General features: G+C 47.3%; 1 protein-coding gene across 5 annotated transcripts in view; it reads right to left on the reverse strand.

The window, feature by feature from the left end:
• Nucleotides 1-16271, reverse strand: part of LOC123770239 (KICSTOR complex protein kaptin) — a 51793-nt gene that overhangs the window by 8349 nt on the left and 27173 nt on the right. For 4 of the 5 annotated variants that reach the window (XM_045761906.2, XM_045761931.2, XM_045761915.2 and 1 more), the window contains 4 exons: nucleotides 14486-14658; nucleotides 12654-12747; nucleotides 4781-4910; nucleotides 999-1163 (listed from right to left, as the gene is read on the reverse strand). In XM_045761906.2, the coding sequence (XP_045617862.2) occupies nucleotides 999-1163; nucleotides 4781-4910; nucleotides 12654-12747; nucleotides 14486-14658 (562 nt within the window). Of the gene's footprint in view, nucleotides 1-757; nucleotides 898-998; nucleotides 1164-4780; nucleotides 4911-12653; nucleotides 12748-14485; nucleotides 14659-16271 lie in introns of those variants that run through there. The other variant, XM_069324468.1, reaches the window with a different exon arrangement.

Raw genomic sequence — 16271 nt, forward strand, 5'->3', positions numbered from 1 at the left:
GTAATATCTTGGTGAGTCAAGGTCAACTCCATTATATCCATAATGAGCTATTCTAGTCTTATTTGCATCTTCAGTACAAAACTCAGATAATAAAGGTTTAAATCAATATATGATGATGACTATGTTACCCTGTAATGCAGTTATCGCACTTACTGCATTACAAGGTTGGCCCAATTCATTCCTTCCTGATGGCCACCTTGTCCTAGGTCTGTCTTGGGCTTCAAGACGGCGCTCGGGTGATTGCCACTTTTTTTTTTAACAGGTTTTGTGGCTTTTCATCATATTTGAACGGGTTACGTTACTAAGGTTCCTTCCCCATGAGGGAAGGGTGATCCTACTGTCTCCTTAGTTCAATCTTGGTTTCAGGCACTGCTTGCTTAGTTTCTGAACCAGGGTGTTTTTCCATGGCTCCATCTCTTATTAGAGGTTGACCCAGAGGCATATTTCGCTGGTTTGGCCAAATCTTCCGTTCCTTGCACCTGGTATTTTTTAATGTGTTATTGCCATTTTTATGGCGAACAAGTGGCTTCTTTGGCAGTGTCCCACTTGTGTTCCTCTTTGCCCTGGCAGTATGAGTGTTCGTAACCATCCTTTTGCCACTTCCTTTGTTTTTGTTGTTGTTCTTCGGTTTGGGAGCATGTAGTACTTTTTTTTTTTTTTTTTTTTTCTTGCTCGGCATCTCGTGTCAATTACTATCATCTTGTATCGTGCGGCACTGGCTGAGCTGTTACAGCTTTTGTTTGTAGTTGATACTTCCTTGGCTCTGTGTCGCACATTTTCTGGCAAAACAGAAAAAGCTGGTTGTTTTGCAGCAGACTGAACTTTATACCCTTCATGGTTGGGAACTGGATGACATAGCTACACAGAATGTGGCATCCATGTTCAGAGTGACAAGGGCTGTAATCAGAAAACTTGTTTAGGTTAATACCAATTTGTTGGAAATACAAATTAAATTAAATTTGATGCATTTCAGTAATTTGACATAGCTCTACACATACCTGGAAAATATGTATGCCAGTGGTGGTCATGACTATAAGCTGGTATGACCCACCTCCCATGACGTCACAGTACGCCAGGGAGAGAACCGGGCACGGTACACTTATTTTGTGACAAATGTCCCATGTGAACGGTTCCTCTTCATTGTGCTTATACACTATCACCATCTGAAAGCAATATTTTTAAATGTATCAATTAAAGTCATCACCATTATAGTTGTTGTATTCAACAAAATTGTAATATTGACAAGTGAAATTTTGTATTCTCCTGAATACCCAAAGCCCAACAACAAGAAGCAAGAGAAACCAGAAGCAAAGACCTAAGAAAACAATCACAGATCGAAGGGAACACGATAAACCGTGACAAGGAAATGCAAGAACACGCTTCAGAGACGAAGCAGGCTCGGGCAGTGCATGAGCAGGCCAAAAGCAAAACAATGCACGAAACAAAATTGTCATCCACACTTCTGGGTAAATAAACATAACATTCACCTGGGCTCTAGGAGACACGAACCTATTTGTATATGATGTGAGTGTGGATCACTAATTCCTCAAAGCTTCAGTAGTAGTCAGGGAAAGTTGAAAATTCCAGTTTGGTGCTTCTGGAAACTTTCCTTATTAAGACTACTCAATAGCTCGGTCTATTAGAGCTCCGTCCTCACACACGTGGGGTCCACGGTTCAAGTTTCCTAGAGCCCAGGTGAATGGAATGCACGTGACAGCTTGCAAAATTGAGAAGAGGCAGTATTGACCCCAAATGCAAACTACAGCAGCTCCGCCAGCACTGCACAATACGAGGCAATTGACCTGCATTTTGTCGCCAATAAATGTCGCCACTCCCTGCGCCTTTGTAAGGGGGGCCATGTTTTGCTGCCAGTCCCTGGTAGGCCTATAGAGCTCCACGGCTGATGCAACCTAACAGATGGCACTATCTCAACACATGGTAGCTTCAGAGAGCCAACAGGGTTCATCCAGAAATTGACATGTCATTACATTCAATGCTAACTTTTCTGTGGGGGGAGCCCCGTCTAGTGGTTCGGGGACCACTAGCCAGAACATGGTCCCCTCAGAGAGGCGCAGGGAGCAATGGCCTATGAAACTTGCATGTATGAAAGTATTCATGTCTGCCATCAACTGGGGTTGAGCACCCGGAAAGGTAGGCGCCTCAAAAAAGACCTCACCTGGTAGAAATATTGCAACCTGAGACCGAACAGAGGTGAAAAACTCCCCCAAAGAAAAGCAAGCAACACATGGTTACACCGTACTCCGCTCATTCACGCCGACCATCCCTCCCCCGGGGAGAGGAGTCCCAGCCCACCGAGCCGACAGCCTGACCATCAGTTTGTCGGCTGAAGCTCTACGGGGTGGACACCTGCTCTGGCCTCGGTTACCTGATTGGCTTCACCCTACTGGTGGTGGCCAGGAGTTTTGTACCAAGGGCTGCATGCGCTTAGGGCCTCTAGATTCTTCGGGTCCCCATTCCCATAGAGGTAGTGACTGCTTGGTTTGCTACCTTGCCCTTGGTGTCAGCTTAGGTCCCAGTACTTTCCTTTGGCCCTGGGTATGGAGTGGTTGATTGCTGATTGGGGCTCGCTGATCTGCCCAGCTTGCATAATCACAGCAGCAGCAACTCTTTCCGATCCCCTGGGTTGTGGTGCGGTCTCAGAGTTCTCTTTCATTCTTTAGTTTGCTTTATTGCCCGTTGGGAGGCTGCCACAGTCCTTATTAGGTGCTACCTAGGTACAGTAGGGCAGTTCTCCTCTGGGCCTCCGGGGTTGCTCACTTCACCAGGGCCAGTTTGCCCAGATATATTACGGTGGATACAACCGGGTTTGACGGTCCAGGCATCTGGACTGCCATCTCTTTCGAGACAGTATTCGGCATAAGATGCCTGTCACTCGTGTCGTGCAGCGTTGGCGGAGCCGCTCCAGCTTGCATTTGGGGTGGACATCACTTCGGCTCTGTTTTGCAAACTTTCTCGTGCCTTTTTCCACCTCTGGCCTGCTCATGCACCGCTCGAGCCATCCTGGTCTTTAGACCAGATGCTCTCCTTTCTTTTTTTCCCTCGGTTTGCTGTGGCCCCTTTGGTCCAAGACTGTTTCCAGAAAGCTTTGTTCTTGTTGGCTTTGGCTTCTCGGGGTCGGGGAGCTTCACACTCTCCTCTGGCGCAGAGGCTTCTGCTCTTTTGGTCCAGGTGGACATTTTATTCATTTGCAGCCATCTCCTTCCTTTCTAGCGAAGAACGAGACAGTAGGCTTCCGGAGGGGTCAGTGGGTTATTGATGCTTGGTTGGTCAGGCCGGGGGTGCATCCTGCTTTGTGTCTGGTTGTGGCTTTACGCCACTACCTGCATGCCACGGCCTCGGTGGTTGGAGATGCGCTTTGGGTTGACCCAGTCTCTCTTGTTCCCTGTTCCAGGGCTCAGGTCTCTTGGTTCGTCTGCAGGGTTAACCAGTCTAGCCAGCCTGCAGTCTACCCTCGTGCCCATGATGGTCTTAAATTTGCAGTTTTGACTGCTGTGTTTGGCAATGTCTTGGATGGATATTCGGGAGCAAAGTTTTTGGAGATTGAACATGGTCCCGGCTGCCTGATATCTTGTCACTGTGCCAGGACCCCTCAGCAGTCTTGTGTCGCTTCAGGTTGGCGGTTGCAGCCAGCTGTCTTGTCTTCGGTATGAGTTATGGGGTGCAGCCGCCTCCCAGGTTAGTCCCCTTTATTGTTTCTTTTTGGGTAGTTAGCTCCAGGGAGCCGACGGGGCTTCCCGACAGAAAACTTGCATTGAATGTAATGAAATGCCATTTTCTGGGTGGAGCCCTGGACGTGTTGCTGATGAAGTGTTGCTTATTAATGTGTTTTTCTTTGGGGGAGTGTCTAGCCTTTGTTCAGTCTCCGATTGCAATATTTCTACCAGGAGGGGGTCTGTTTTGAAGCGTCTACCTTTTTGGGTGCCCAGTCGATGGCAGACATGTATACTTTCATATGTGTGAGTTTCATAGTCCATTGCTCCATGCGCCTCTCTGAGGGACCATGTTCTGGCTAGTGGTCCTCAGTAGGAATGACAACTCCATATCACTGAAGCCCCATACTAATATTAGCTAATATCAGTCCAATAGCTCCAGGGAGCCTCCAGAGCTCTACCCAGAAAATGATGTTTCATTACTTTCAATGCTAATTTTTTTCAGCCATTATCTCAATGATGAGGTTAAACTCCGCTTTCTAAAGGTCCAGACATATAGTGTCGGCAGGAAGTCCATGCCGAGACTACATGCAAAATTTCATTGTGACAATGGGGCCCAAAAATTACTGAGGAAGTGCCTGAATAATGTCCTAGGTGGACTTGGTCTATGGCTATGGGAGCAACAGAGAGTCCTCCTCACAACATAATACAATTACTGTACCATGAATGTAAACTCTATAAATTATACATTATCCAGTATGTAGGGAATAAGTCACAATAAGTCCAGTAAATTAAATAAACTATAAAAAATATCCCAACCAACACACAAAAAATGTGAAGACTATTCAGGCCATCCTCGACCTTACCAAGTCAGAGTTGCACCGTGATAGAGTTCAAGGTGGGACAAAACATTATCACATTTCTTTCTTTCTTTTCATGTGTGAGATGAATTATTTATTATCCAATAAATATTCTTAAATACTAGTACCTAACAATAATACAGCAATATTTAAAGACAGTATAGTACAATAACAATCTTATGGGAACTAAACTATCTTTCATTAGACATGAAAGAGCCGTTTATAGAAAAAAACACTTATGAACCTTACCTGTCCGTAAGTCCCGACTAATATTTCATTCTTGCCGTCTTGGTCAATGTCGCACACAATGCAGCAGGTGACAACATCGCCACTATCGCACTCTGGTAATCGATAACCCTCACAGCTACTGGTAAAATCACTGCAAAATTAATGAGCACTATTAGGTCTCTGTCACTAGGTAGCTATGTGTAAGTAATTGGCACTAGACAGGAAAAATATATTGCCAATGATACAGATGTGAAATACTTTAGCTGGTTTATGAAAGTGGATAAAATAAGAGGTAACTTCTGAAAGTGTGAACTGGTGCATTATGAGCCAGTACACACACTAAGGTAAACAATCTCGTCACAGTCTCAAGACACTAGGAAATACCAGCAAGAAGAAGTCAAAGGAAACAGATTATGATGAACTACACAGAAAAGCATAGTAGCCAGAACCAAACCAAGATAGGCCACCTCTTGATAGTCAGTCTCATTAATGGCCACAAGTGAAGAGCTGGAAATGCAGTAAAGTCCCTAAAACCAAAGATATATACCCAAGATGACTGAATAAACCTTGAAACTCACTAACCTGATTGCCTGTCACCAAAGACAAATGCAGGAGAGTTTGGAGAAAAAGATCCTCTAAGGAAAAGACCTGAAACCAAGGAAGAGAAAAGCCAGCACCATATTGATAAAGGAAGCAGGCACCAAAGAAGCATGGCAAGTTTAAACATGAATGAATACACTCCCAAGCTTAACAAACTAGGAGAAAGAGAGCTTGAATTTGCAGCTCGGCCAAACCATTGATACAAGGTAAAATATTAAGCATGAACTGCTTATATGAAAAATCCGGTGTTGGATGTAATGAAACGCCTCTTCCTGGAGGAGCTCTCGTGGCTCCCTGAAGTCTTCCTGGAGGAGCTCTCGTGGCTCCCTGAAGTCTTCCTGGAGGAGCCCTGGTGGCTCCCTGAAGTCTTCCTGGAGGAGCTCTCGTGGCTCCCTGAAGTCTTCCTGGAGGAGCTCTCGTGGCTCCCTGTTGTCTTCCTGGAGGAGCTCTCGTGGCTCCCTGAAGTCTTCCTGGAGGAGCTCTCGTGGCTCCCTGAAGTCTTCCTGGAGGAGCTCTCGTGGCTCCCTGAAGTCTTCCTGGAGGAGCTCTCGTGGCTCCCTGAAGTCTTCCTGGAGGAGCCTTGGTGGCTCCCTTAAGTCTTCCTGGAGGAGCTCTTCGTGGCTCCCTGAAGTCTTCCTGGAGGAGCTCTCGTGGCTCCCTGAAGTCTTCCTGGAGGAGCTCTCGTGGCTCCCTGAAGTCTTCCTGGAGGAGCCTTGGTGGCTCCCTTAAGTCTTCCTGGAGGAGCCCTGGTGGCTCCCTGAAGTCTTCCTGGAGGAGCCCTGGTGGCTCCCTGAAGTCTTCCTGGAGGAGCTCTCGTGGCTCCCTGAAGTCTTCCTGGAGGAGCTCTGGTGGCTCCCTGAAGTCTTCCTGGAGGAGCTCTCGTGGCTCCCTGAAGTCTTCCTGGAGGAGCTCTGGTGGCTCCCTGAAGTCTTCCTGGAGGAGCTCTGGTGGCTCCCTGAAGTCTTCCTGGAGGAGCCTTGGTGGCTCCCTGAAGTCTTCCTGGAGGAGCTCTGGTGGCTCCCTGAAGTCTTCCTGGAGGAGCCCTGGTGGCTCCCTTAAGTCTTCCTGGAGGAGCCTTGGTGGCTCCCTGAAGTCTTCCTGGAGGAGCTCTCGTGGCTCCCTAAAGTCTTCCTGGAGGAGCCTTGGTGGCTCCCTGAAGTCTTCCTGGAGGAGCCCTGGTGGCTCCCTGAAGTCTTCCTGGAGGAGCCTTGGTGGCTCCCTGAAGTCTTCCTGGAGGAGCCCTGGTGGCTCCCTGAAGTCTTCCTGGAGGAGCTCTGGTGGCTCCCTGAAGTCTTCCTGGAGGAGCTCTCGTGGCTCCCTGAAGTCTTCCTGGAGGAGCCCTGGTGGCTCCCTGAAGTCTTCCTGGAGGAGCTCTGGTGGCTCCCTGAAGTCTTCCTGGAGGAGCCCTGGTGGCTCCCTGAAGTCTTCCTGGAGGAGCTCTGGTGGCTCCCTGAAGTCTTCCTGGAGGAGCCCTGGTGGCTCCCTGAAGTCTTCCTGGAGGAGCTCTGGTGGCTCCCTGAAGTCTTCCTGGAGGAGCTCTGGTGGCTCCCTGAAGTCTTCCTGGAGGAGCTCTCGTGGCTCCCTGAAGTCTTCCTGGAGGAGCCCTGGTGGCTCCCTGAAGTCTTCCTGGAGGAGCCCTGGTGGCTCCCTGAAGTCTTCCTGGAGGAGCCCTGGTGGCTCCCTGAAGTCTTCCTGGAGGAGCCCTGGTGGCTCCCTGAAGTCTTCCTGGAGGAGCTCTGGTGGCTCCCTGAAGTCTTCCTGGAGGAGCCCTGTGGCTCCCTGAAGTCTTCCTGGAGGAGCCTTGGTGGCTCCCTGAAGTCTTCCTGGAGGAGCCCTGGTGGCTCCCTGAAGTCTTCCTGGAGGAGCCCTGGTGGCTCCCTGAAGTCTTCCTGGAGGAGCCCTGGTGGCTCCCTGAAGTCTTCCTGGAGGAGCCTTGGTGGCTCCCTTAAGTCTTCCTGGAGGAGCTCTCGTGGCTCCATACTAAAAGGCCACATCAGTCACACAAGTTCTGCCTGGAATACCAGGACCAGAACCTGGCTCCCCTCAGAGGCACAGGACCTGGCTCCCCTCAGAGGCACAGGACCTGGCTCCCCTCAGAGGTACAGGACCTGGCTCCCCTCAGAGGCACAGGACCTGGCTCCCCTCAGAGGCACAGGACCTGGCTCCCCTCATAGAGGTACAGAACCTGGCTCCCCTCAGAGGTACAGGACCTGGCTCCCCTCAGAGGCACAGAACCTGGCTCCCCTCAGAGGCACAGAACCTGGCTCCCCTCAGAGGCACAGGACCTGGCTCCCCTCAAAGGCACAGGACCTGGCTCCCCTCAGAGGCACAGGACCTGGCTCCCCTCAGAGGCACAGGACCTGGCTCCCCTCAGAGGCACAGGACCTGGCTCCCCTCAGAAGCACAGGACCTGGCTCCCCTCAGAGGCACAGGACCTGGCTCCCCTCAGAGGCACAGGACCTGGCTCCCCTCATAGAGGTACAGAACCTGGCTCCCCTCATAGAGGTACAGAACCTGGCTCCCCTCATAGAGGTACAGAACCTGGCTCCCCTCAGAGGCACAGGGCCTGGCTCCCCTCATAGAGGTACAGAACCTGGCTCCCCTCATAGAGGTACAGAACCTGGCTCCCCTCAGAGGCACAGGACCTGGCTCCCCTCAGAGGCACAGAACCTGGCTCCCCTCAGAGGCACAGGACCTGGCTCCCCTCAGAGGCACAGGACCTGGCTCCCCTCATAGAGGTACAGAACCTGGCTCCCCTCAGAGGCACAGGACCTGGCTCCCCTCAGAGGTACAGAACCTGGCTCCCCTCATAGAGGTACAGAACCTGGCTCCCCTCAGAGGCACAGGACCTGGCTCCCCTCATAGAGGTACAGAACCTGGCTCCCCTCATAGAGGTACAGAACCTGGCTCTCCTCAGAGGCACAGGACCTGGCTCCCCTCATAGAGGTACAGAACCTGGCTCCCCTCATAGAGGTACAGAACCTGGCTCCCCTCAGAGGCACAGGACCTGGCTCCCCTCATAGAGGTACAGAACCTGGCTCCCCTCAGAGGCACAGAACCTGGCTCCCCTCAGAGGTACAGGACCTGGCTCCCCTCATAGAGGTACAGAACCTGGCTCCCCTCATAGAGGGACAGGGAACGAGTGACAACCTGCCGCCCCACTGGAAAAAAGCCTCCATAAAGTCACTGAAGCTTTACAGACAACAGGCGGCTTCACTGACAATGAAGCCTCAAAACCAGCAAATAACTCGGCAAATGATTCAGACAGAACAAGAGATTCATTCAACAACCTGTTTTCTTGATAATACATCACATTTTGATGTCAAAATACTGAACGGACAAAATATGATGTACTATAAATCATAGTAGCTCACAAACAACCATGTTTTCTATGCATGAGTCCATATTAAATGTTAGGTTAGCTTGAGACAATTTAGAATATTTTTTGTAATGTAACAATTCAAAAGGATGGGCTACACTCAACAACCTGCATAACTTGTTAATGCTAATTACCCCCCAGCAGGCAGCGTGGCCCCAGCCCTCACCAGACTTGGTTCTAGACCTGACGAACAACCCACAATGAACTGATGAACCAGAGGGAAGGGGAATTCAGGGCGACTCCTTGAAGCTAACCACAGAGAACAAAACTAAGACTTACCAGGAAGACGGAGTGGTTCAGACTCTCTGAACTCAGCAGTGGTCTGTAATGGTTCGCTGACTTTCTGGTTGCTTTCCTGGTGGAGTGTCACCTGCTTTCTCTGCCTCTGAGGGGGGCCAGGCTCTGGCTCTGGTCCCCCAGTAGGCCAAACACAACTCCATGACTGAGGCAATCTAGTAGTTAGGAGCCATCTCAGCAAGATGGCTCTGGGAAGCCAGCGAGGCTCACCCCAGAAATGAGTGTGTAACCTTACAGACAGATATACTGAGCATTCACTAACATCAGTCCACTGCACATTAAAACAATTTTCAAGAATATAAACCACTTCCTGAATGATGAAGTCAGCAGCCAGTGACAAGTGTCGACTAGGTCTGCCAGGAATACTGACAAGTGTCGACTAGGTCTGCCAGGAATACTGACAAGTGTCGACTAGGTCTGCCAGGAATACTGACAAGTGTCGACTAGGTCTGCCAGGAATACTGACAAGTGTCGACTAGGTCTGCCAGGAATACTGACAAGTGTCGACTAGGTCTGCCAGGAATACTGACAAGTGTCGACTAGGTCTGCCAGGAATACTGACAAGTGTCGACTAGGTCTGCCAGGAATACTGACAAGTGTCGACTAGGTCTGCCAGGAATACTGACAAGTGTCGACTAGGTCTGCCAGGAATACTGACAAGTGTCGACTAGGTCTGCCAGGAATACTGACAAGTGTCGACTAGGTCTGCCAGGAATACTGACAAGTGTCGACTAGGTCTGCCAGGAATACTGACAAGTGTCGACTAGGTCTGCCAGGAATACTGACAAGTGTCGACTAGGTCTGCCAGGAATACTGACAAGTGTCGACTAGGTCTGCCAGGAATACTGACAAGTGTCGACTAGGTCTGCCAGGAATACTGACAAGTGTCGACTAGGTCTGCCAGGAATACTGACAAGTGTCGACTAGGTCTGCCAGGAATACTGACAAGTGTCGACTAGGTCTGCCAGGAATACTGACAAGTGTCGACTAGGTCTGCCAGGAATACTGACAAGTGTCGACTAGGTCTGCCAGGAATACTGACAAGTGTCGACTAGGTCTGCCAGGAATACTGACAAGTGTCGACTAGGTCTGCCAGGAATACTGACAAGTGTCGACTAGGTCTGCCAGGAATACTGACAAGTGTCGACTAGGTCTGCCAGGAATACTGACAAGTGTCGACTAGGTCTGCCAGGAATACTGACAAGTGTCGACTAGGTCTGCCAGGAATACTGACAAGTGTCGACTAGGTCTGCCAGGAATACTGACAAGTGTCGACTAGGTCTGCCAGGAATACTGACAAGTGTCGACTAGGTCTGCCAGGAATACTGACAAGTGTCGACTAGGTCTGCCAGGAATACTGACAAGTGTCGACTAGGTCTGCCAGGAATACTGACAAGTGTCGACTAGGTCTGCCAGGAATACTGACAAGTGTCGACTAGGTCTGCCAGGAATACTGACAAGTGTCGACTAGGTCTGCCAGGAATACTGACAAGTGTCGACTAGGTCTGCCAGGAATACTGACAAGTGTCGACTAGGTCTGCCAGGAATACTGACAAGTGTCGACTAGGTCTGCCAGGAATACTGACAAGTGTCGACTAGGTCTGCCAGGAATACTGACAAGTGTCGACTAGGTCTGCCAGGAATACTGACAAGTGTCGACTAGGTCTGCCAGGAATACTGACAAGTGTCGACTAGGTCTGCCAGGAATACTGACAAGTGTCGACTAGGTCTGCCAGGAATACTGACAAGTGTCGACTAGGTCTGCCAGGAATACTGACAAGTGTCGACTAGGTCTGCCAGGAATACTGACAAGTGTCGACTAGGTCTGCCAGGAATACTGACAAGTGTCGACTAGGTCTGCCAGGAATACTGACAAGTGTCGACTAGGTCTGCCAGGAATACTGACAAGTGTCGACTAGGTCTGCCAGGAATACTGACAAGTGTCGACTAGGTCTGCCAGGAATACTGACAAGTGTCGACTAGGTCTGCCAGGAATACTGACAAGTGTCGACTAGGTCTGCCAGGAATACTGACAAGTGTCGACTAGGTCTGCCAGGAATACTGACAAGTGTCGACTAGGTCTGCCAGGAATACTGACAAGTGTCGACTAGGTCTGCCAGGAATACTGACAAGTGTCGACTAGGTCTGCCAGGAATACTGACAAGTGTCGACTAGGTCTGCCAGGAATACTGACAAGTGTCGACTAGGTCTGCCAGGAATACTGACAAGTGTCGACTAGGTCTGCCAGGAATACTGACAAGTGTCGACTAGGTCTGCCAGGAATACTGACAAGTGTCGACTAGGTCTGCCAGGAATACTGACAAGTGTCGACTAGGTCTGCCAGGAATACTGACAAGTGTCGACTAGGTCTGCCAGGAATACTGACAAGTGTCGACTAGGTCTGCCAGGAATACTGACAAGTGTCGACTAGGTCTGCCAGGAATACTGACAAGTGTCGACTAGGTCTGCCAGGAATACTGACAAGTGTCGACTAGGTCTGCCAGGAATACTGACAAGTGTCGACTAGGTCTGCCAGGAATACTGACAAGTGTCGACTAGGTATGCCAGGAATACTGACAAGTGTCGACTAGGTATGCCAGGAATACTGACAAGTGTCGACTAGGTATGCCAGGAATACTGACAAGTGTCGACTAGGTATGCCAGGAATACTGTGATGAGGGCAACTCCTGGCTGCTCCACGGACACTGTAGGTTGTGATGCACGGTGGCAGTCTCAATTAATGGTCAGGTGGCCCAACTAGCAACCAGCAGAGTAAGTAATGGTAATGTCTTCTCACAGACATCATAACATAGGATAAAAACCCACACTTGTGTATTTGTGAAGCTTATGTAAGAAATTTACACCAAGTCTTTCGCACTCTCCCGAGTGCTTTGTCAAGGTCTGAGTGTGTGATTAGGACGAGACTTATTAGATAGTCATTAGATATCGAGATGTAAGTCTCGTCCTAATCACACACTCAGACCTTGACAGAACACTCAGGAGAGTGTAAAAGACTTTGTGTAAATTCCTTACTTTAATTTCACAAATACACAAGTGTGGGTTTTTATCCTAAATCAGCAGAGTGATAGTCGGCACTATGTCTTTGTGGCCAAGTATTGCTTGGAGTGAATTTTGAGTGAACATGAATGTAACTTATCTTCTAAAAGATTATTAGAGATGGGATATTTTTTGTCCTTTGACTTCATTTTTCCTATGATTCACGGGACATTCCAAAAGATACTGAACAATGCAGGGGGTAATAACTGTCAACTTAAAATGGCTGTTGCTTGGTCCTGTCCCTGAGAAGAGCAAGACATGATTTTGGTTGGCCCCTGTTCCCAAGAAGAGCCATACATAATTGATGTTTGGTACTGTCCCAAGGAGATGTCAGACTGCTTCAGAGAGCAATAGAATGCTATACCTCAGAACTCAAATGGGCATCATTTTTATGTCAAAGAGAATTTTGCATAAATCTGTAAGAAAAATAGTCATGTCATATATATGAATGAGTTTGGGTGGCTGTAAATAGAAGCTGCCTCGTATGGTCTAATGGACCTGCCGCAGTTTCATATTTTCTTATGAAGTACTGTAGATGCAAAATTCAATACTCATCCATACCTGTATACAAAACAGGCTTCCAATGTATTCCCCACCACAACGTGAGGACATGACGCAGCATCTGTTCTACCAGTTCTGTTCTGCGACCTGTAGACTAAAATAACAAATCTAATCAATTAAATTTGGAGAACTATTTAATACTGTTTCATTACTGCATTTATAAAATCATTTCTTCACAAAGATAGAATAAAATTGCAAGATTCTTCGAAATTTTTAATAGTTAAGTGTTAAATGATAAAAACATTCCAAGCTTCCCCAAGCTTAAGCCCTGATAAAAGCAAGTTTCTGAAATCACACCAGTCCTCTAAAACCCTCGCTGACCTACCAGCACAGGAACTAAAATGTGGCTCTGACTACAAGGCAAGAGAAGCATGCAGGGGAAGAGGAGAGGACTCCTCTCCTTGCAACACAAGAGCCTCTGCAGCAGCACAGAACCACAAAGAGCCACAAGGTACCCACGGTCCCAACACCTGCACCATAGCAGGGCAACTACCATGGGGGCTATTGCTTCATGAACACTTATCAATTGTGACATCATCACAAGATTTCTATTCTTCACAATGGCCAAAGTAAATCACATATAATTTGTATAATTCCCCTGATTAAGGAACACATTCAATCAATATAAGGTAGAAAAATTTATTTTAATTTACTTTTTTCTTACACATACCATGGGGGGGGGGATAGGTTGTCAGCTATAAGAACAGACACAGTTAACCCTTCAAATGGGTATATCAGTCATGGAAGATCACACCATTTCTGATCCCACCGCACGAGCCAATTAGGGACGATTTAAAGTATCACACGAGATTTAAAAGTTCCCCAAGTACACTGGGCTCATACTTCCTCAGGCCTCAACAGACACTCTTTATGAAGGTGTCTGCATGGGCATCCCTCCTGGGTATGAGAGCCTCAGTACAGAGTGAGTGACCATGAGTAGCACATACAGCAGCAGCAGAGCAGAGCACTGTGTTCCAGCTTATGCCCACAGCATCACCCAACCCTTGCACTGCGCCCCTGGGGTCTGAATTGCTGAACGAAATCCTTTATGGAACACATTGGCCTCTCCCCCTTTCCATTGCCAAGGCACAGCTTGGCAACATCTATCTTGCCAGGGCACAGTGTGCTAATATCTGTGTTGCCAGGGTGAGTTTTGGACAGTGTTATGGAAAGCGTTTTTCTCTTCATTCAGAGTTGGAATATGTATTCTCCAACTTCTCTACTCCTACTTACTCCTTCTATACTCCTGTAGCAACATTACTACGGAGTATATGGGAAAGTGGCGGCAAGCAGCAACATTACTACGGAGTACTGTATATGGGAAAGTGGCGGCAAGCAACAACATTACTACGGAGTATATGGGAAAGTGGCGGCAAGCAGTAACATTACTACAGAGTATATGGGAAAGTGGCGGCAAGCAGTAACATTACTACAGAGTATATGGGAAAGTGGCGGCAAGCAACAACATTACTACGGAGTATATGGGAAAGTGGCGGCAAGCAACAACATTACTACGGAGTATATGGGAAAGTGGCGGCAAGCAACAACATTACTACGGAGTATATGGGAAAGTGGCGGCAAGCAGTAACATTACTACAGAGTATATGGGAAAGTGGCGGCAAGCAGTAACATTACTACAGAGTATATGGGAAAGTGGCGGCAAGCAGTAACATTACTACAGAGTATATGGGAAAGTGGCGGCAAGCAGTAACATTACTACAGAGTATATGGGAAAGTGGCGGCAAGCAGCAACATTACTACAGAGTATATGGGAAAGTGGCGGCAAGCAGTAACATAAGAACAATCTGTCTATTAACAAAAACAAAACTTACCTTCTTGAAGAAAACTGGGAACAGACAGTGTAGTGTTCAAGTCAAAGATCTTAACAGCCGCAGATGGATAATCCCACGATATTGCATGACTTGCCGTTATTTGAGGCGTAGATTCCACATTCACATAGAACATGTGAACAGCGCCCCCCGCACCGCACGTTGCCGACACTCGCCTGACAAAAAAGCAAAGAAACACCTGCTGTATCCTACTCAATTAATGCACAACATCCATATCAACTATCCACAGATATATTTTAAATCATAACTAGAAACCTATAACTTGTGACAACATGAAAAATATATCGCACCGAGAGGGCATTATTAAAATGTTAAAGTTCAATTTTATTGTCTCGGTTATCAATGTTTGAAAAGTTTTATCTTGGAAAAGATAAAATGCGATCATAACTGTGCATGGTGCACCATTGGGAGAAGGCTGGGGGAGACAAAGGTACATCTCCAAGTATAGAGAATACAGTGCCCATGTTCCTTGCTGTGTGCAGCAGTGTTAACTTGCTTTTCCTATCATGTGTCTTGCCTTACCAAAGAGGTACTTAGCCTATAGTAAGGTAGCCGCCGTCCTCAACCCTCTAGCCAGTGTGACACCACCTGGTGGCAGCTGGAGTAGTTGAGTGACGAGGTTTTTCATTCTTACAGGTTAATTATTGACACATTGTTACAAAACAACTTCCGAAGGGCACTTGAGTGTTATAATGCCTTTGTGAGATACATAATGTTTGTATCATGGTCGTTTGATTATTTCCGATCTCTATGAGCTTCCCACCCCTTTGTGGGGTGAAGATGAGTGATGCAAGCTTCATCTTTGGTGAGCTCGAAAAGTCATCTAAATCGTGACATGACAGTGTCTATGGGATACAGGACAACCAGACTGGTTAAGCTACCAAGGTTGCATAGATACAAAGACATAGCAAGTACTGTACCACCAGATATAGCCATATATTTAATAATGCTCTAGGATATATCAACACATTGTCACTTTCACTTCATATATCTTGATTGGGTTTCACTGTATATGATCTTATTCCTCAAACTACACACCCTAAATTAGGCAAATTTCCTTGTGCATATAAAATGAAAAATTCAACAAATTTATTTTTCCCTTTCTTTAGTATATTATATTCATTTCATTTCTTCCCATTTGGTGGAGAAAACAAAATTCTAATTATTTTATTTTACTTATAGTGAGATAAAGAAATGTTGAGAATGTCAGTCTGAAAATTAATTTTCCAGTTAACTAGTTGTAACAGATTTCTCTTCATTACTAATATCTTCCTGGTCCATTCAATTTGTGGAAATGTTTGCATTGTCTCACTGGTTCCTACATCAGCAACTGGAAGGTGAGGCTCCTGATATATGATGCCATTTGTTCACTAATGCCCAGAAAAGAAATTCAAGCTTTCAGGATTTTGTCTAATATGGCAAATGAATGTTAGAGGTCTCTTAAGTGTTGAATGACATCTCCATAGAATCTTTAAGACATTAGTACTTGTGTACATAGTCCTAATGCACAAGTGAGCTAAGTGAGAAGGTAGTGGAGGCCTAAATCATCAGTACTGACCAGCATTAAACTACAAACAGGCTTCAAACTTCACACTATAAACGAGCATAGCTCTCATCCTGTAACTACACTTAAGTAATTACTTAGGTAATTCCATTTAGTTTCCAACAGGCAATTGGTACACCAGCTGCTACTGCTTGTGGGCTACAGCAGCAGTTTAAAGGTTAACAAGTGCTGGATATTCTTACCATGAAAAACATAAATTAAAAC

This window comes from Procambarus clarkii, chromosome 14, assembly GCF_040958095.1.
Source record: "Procambarus clarkii isolate CNS0578487 chromosome 14, FALCON_Pclarkii_2.0, whole genome shotgun sequence".
NCBI lineage: Eukaryota > Metazoa > Arthropoda > Malacostraca > Decapoda > Cambaridae > Procambarus > Procambarus clarkii.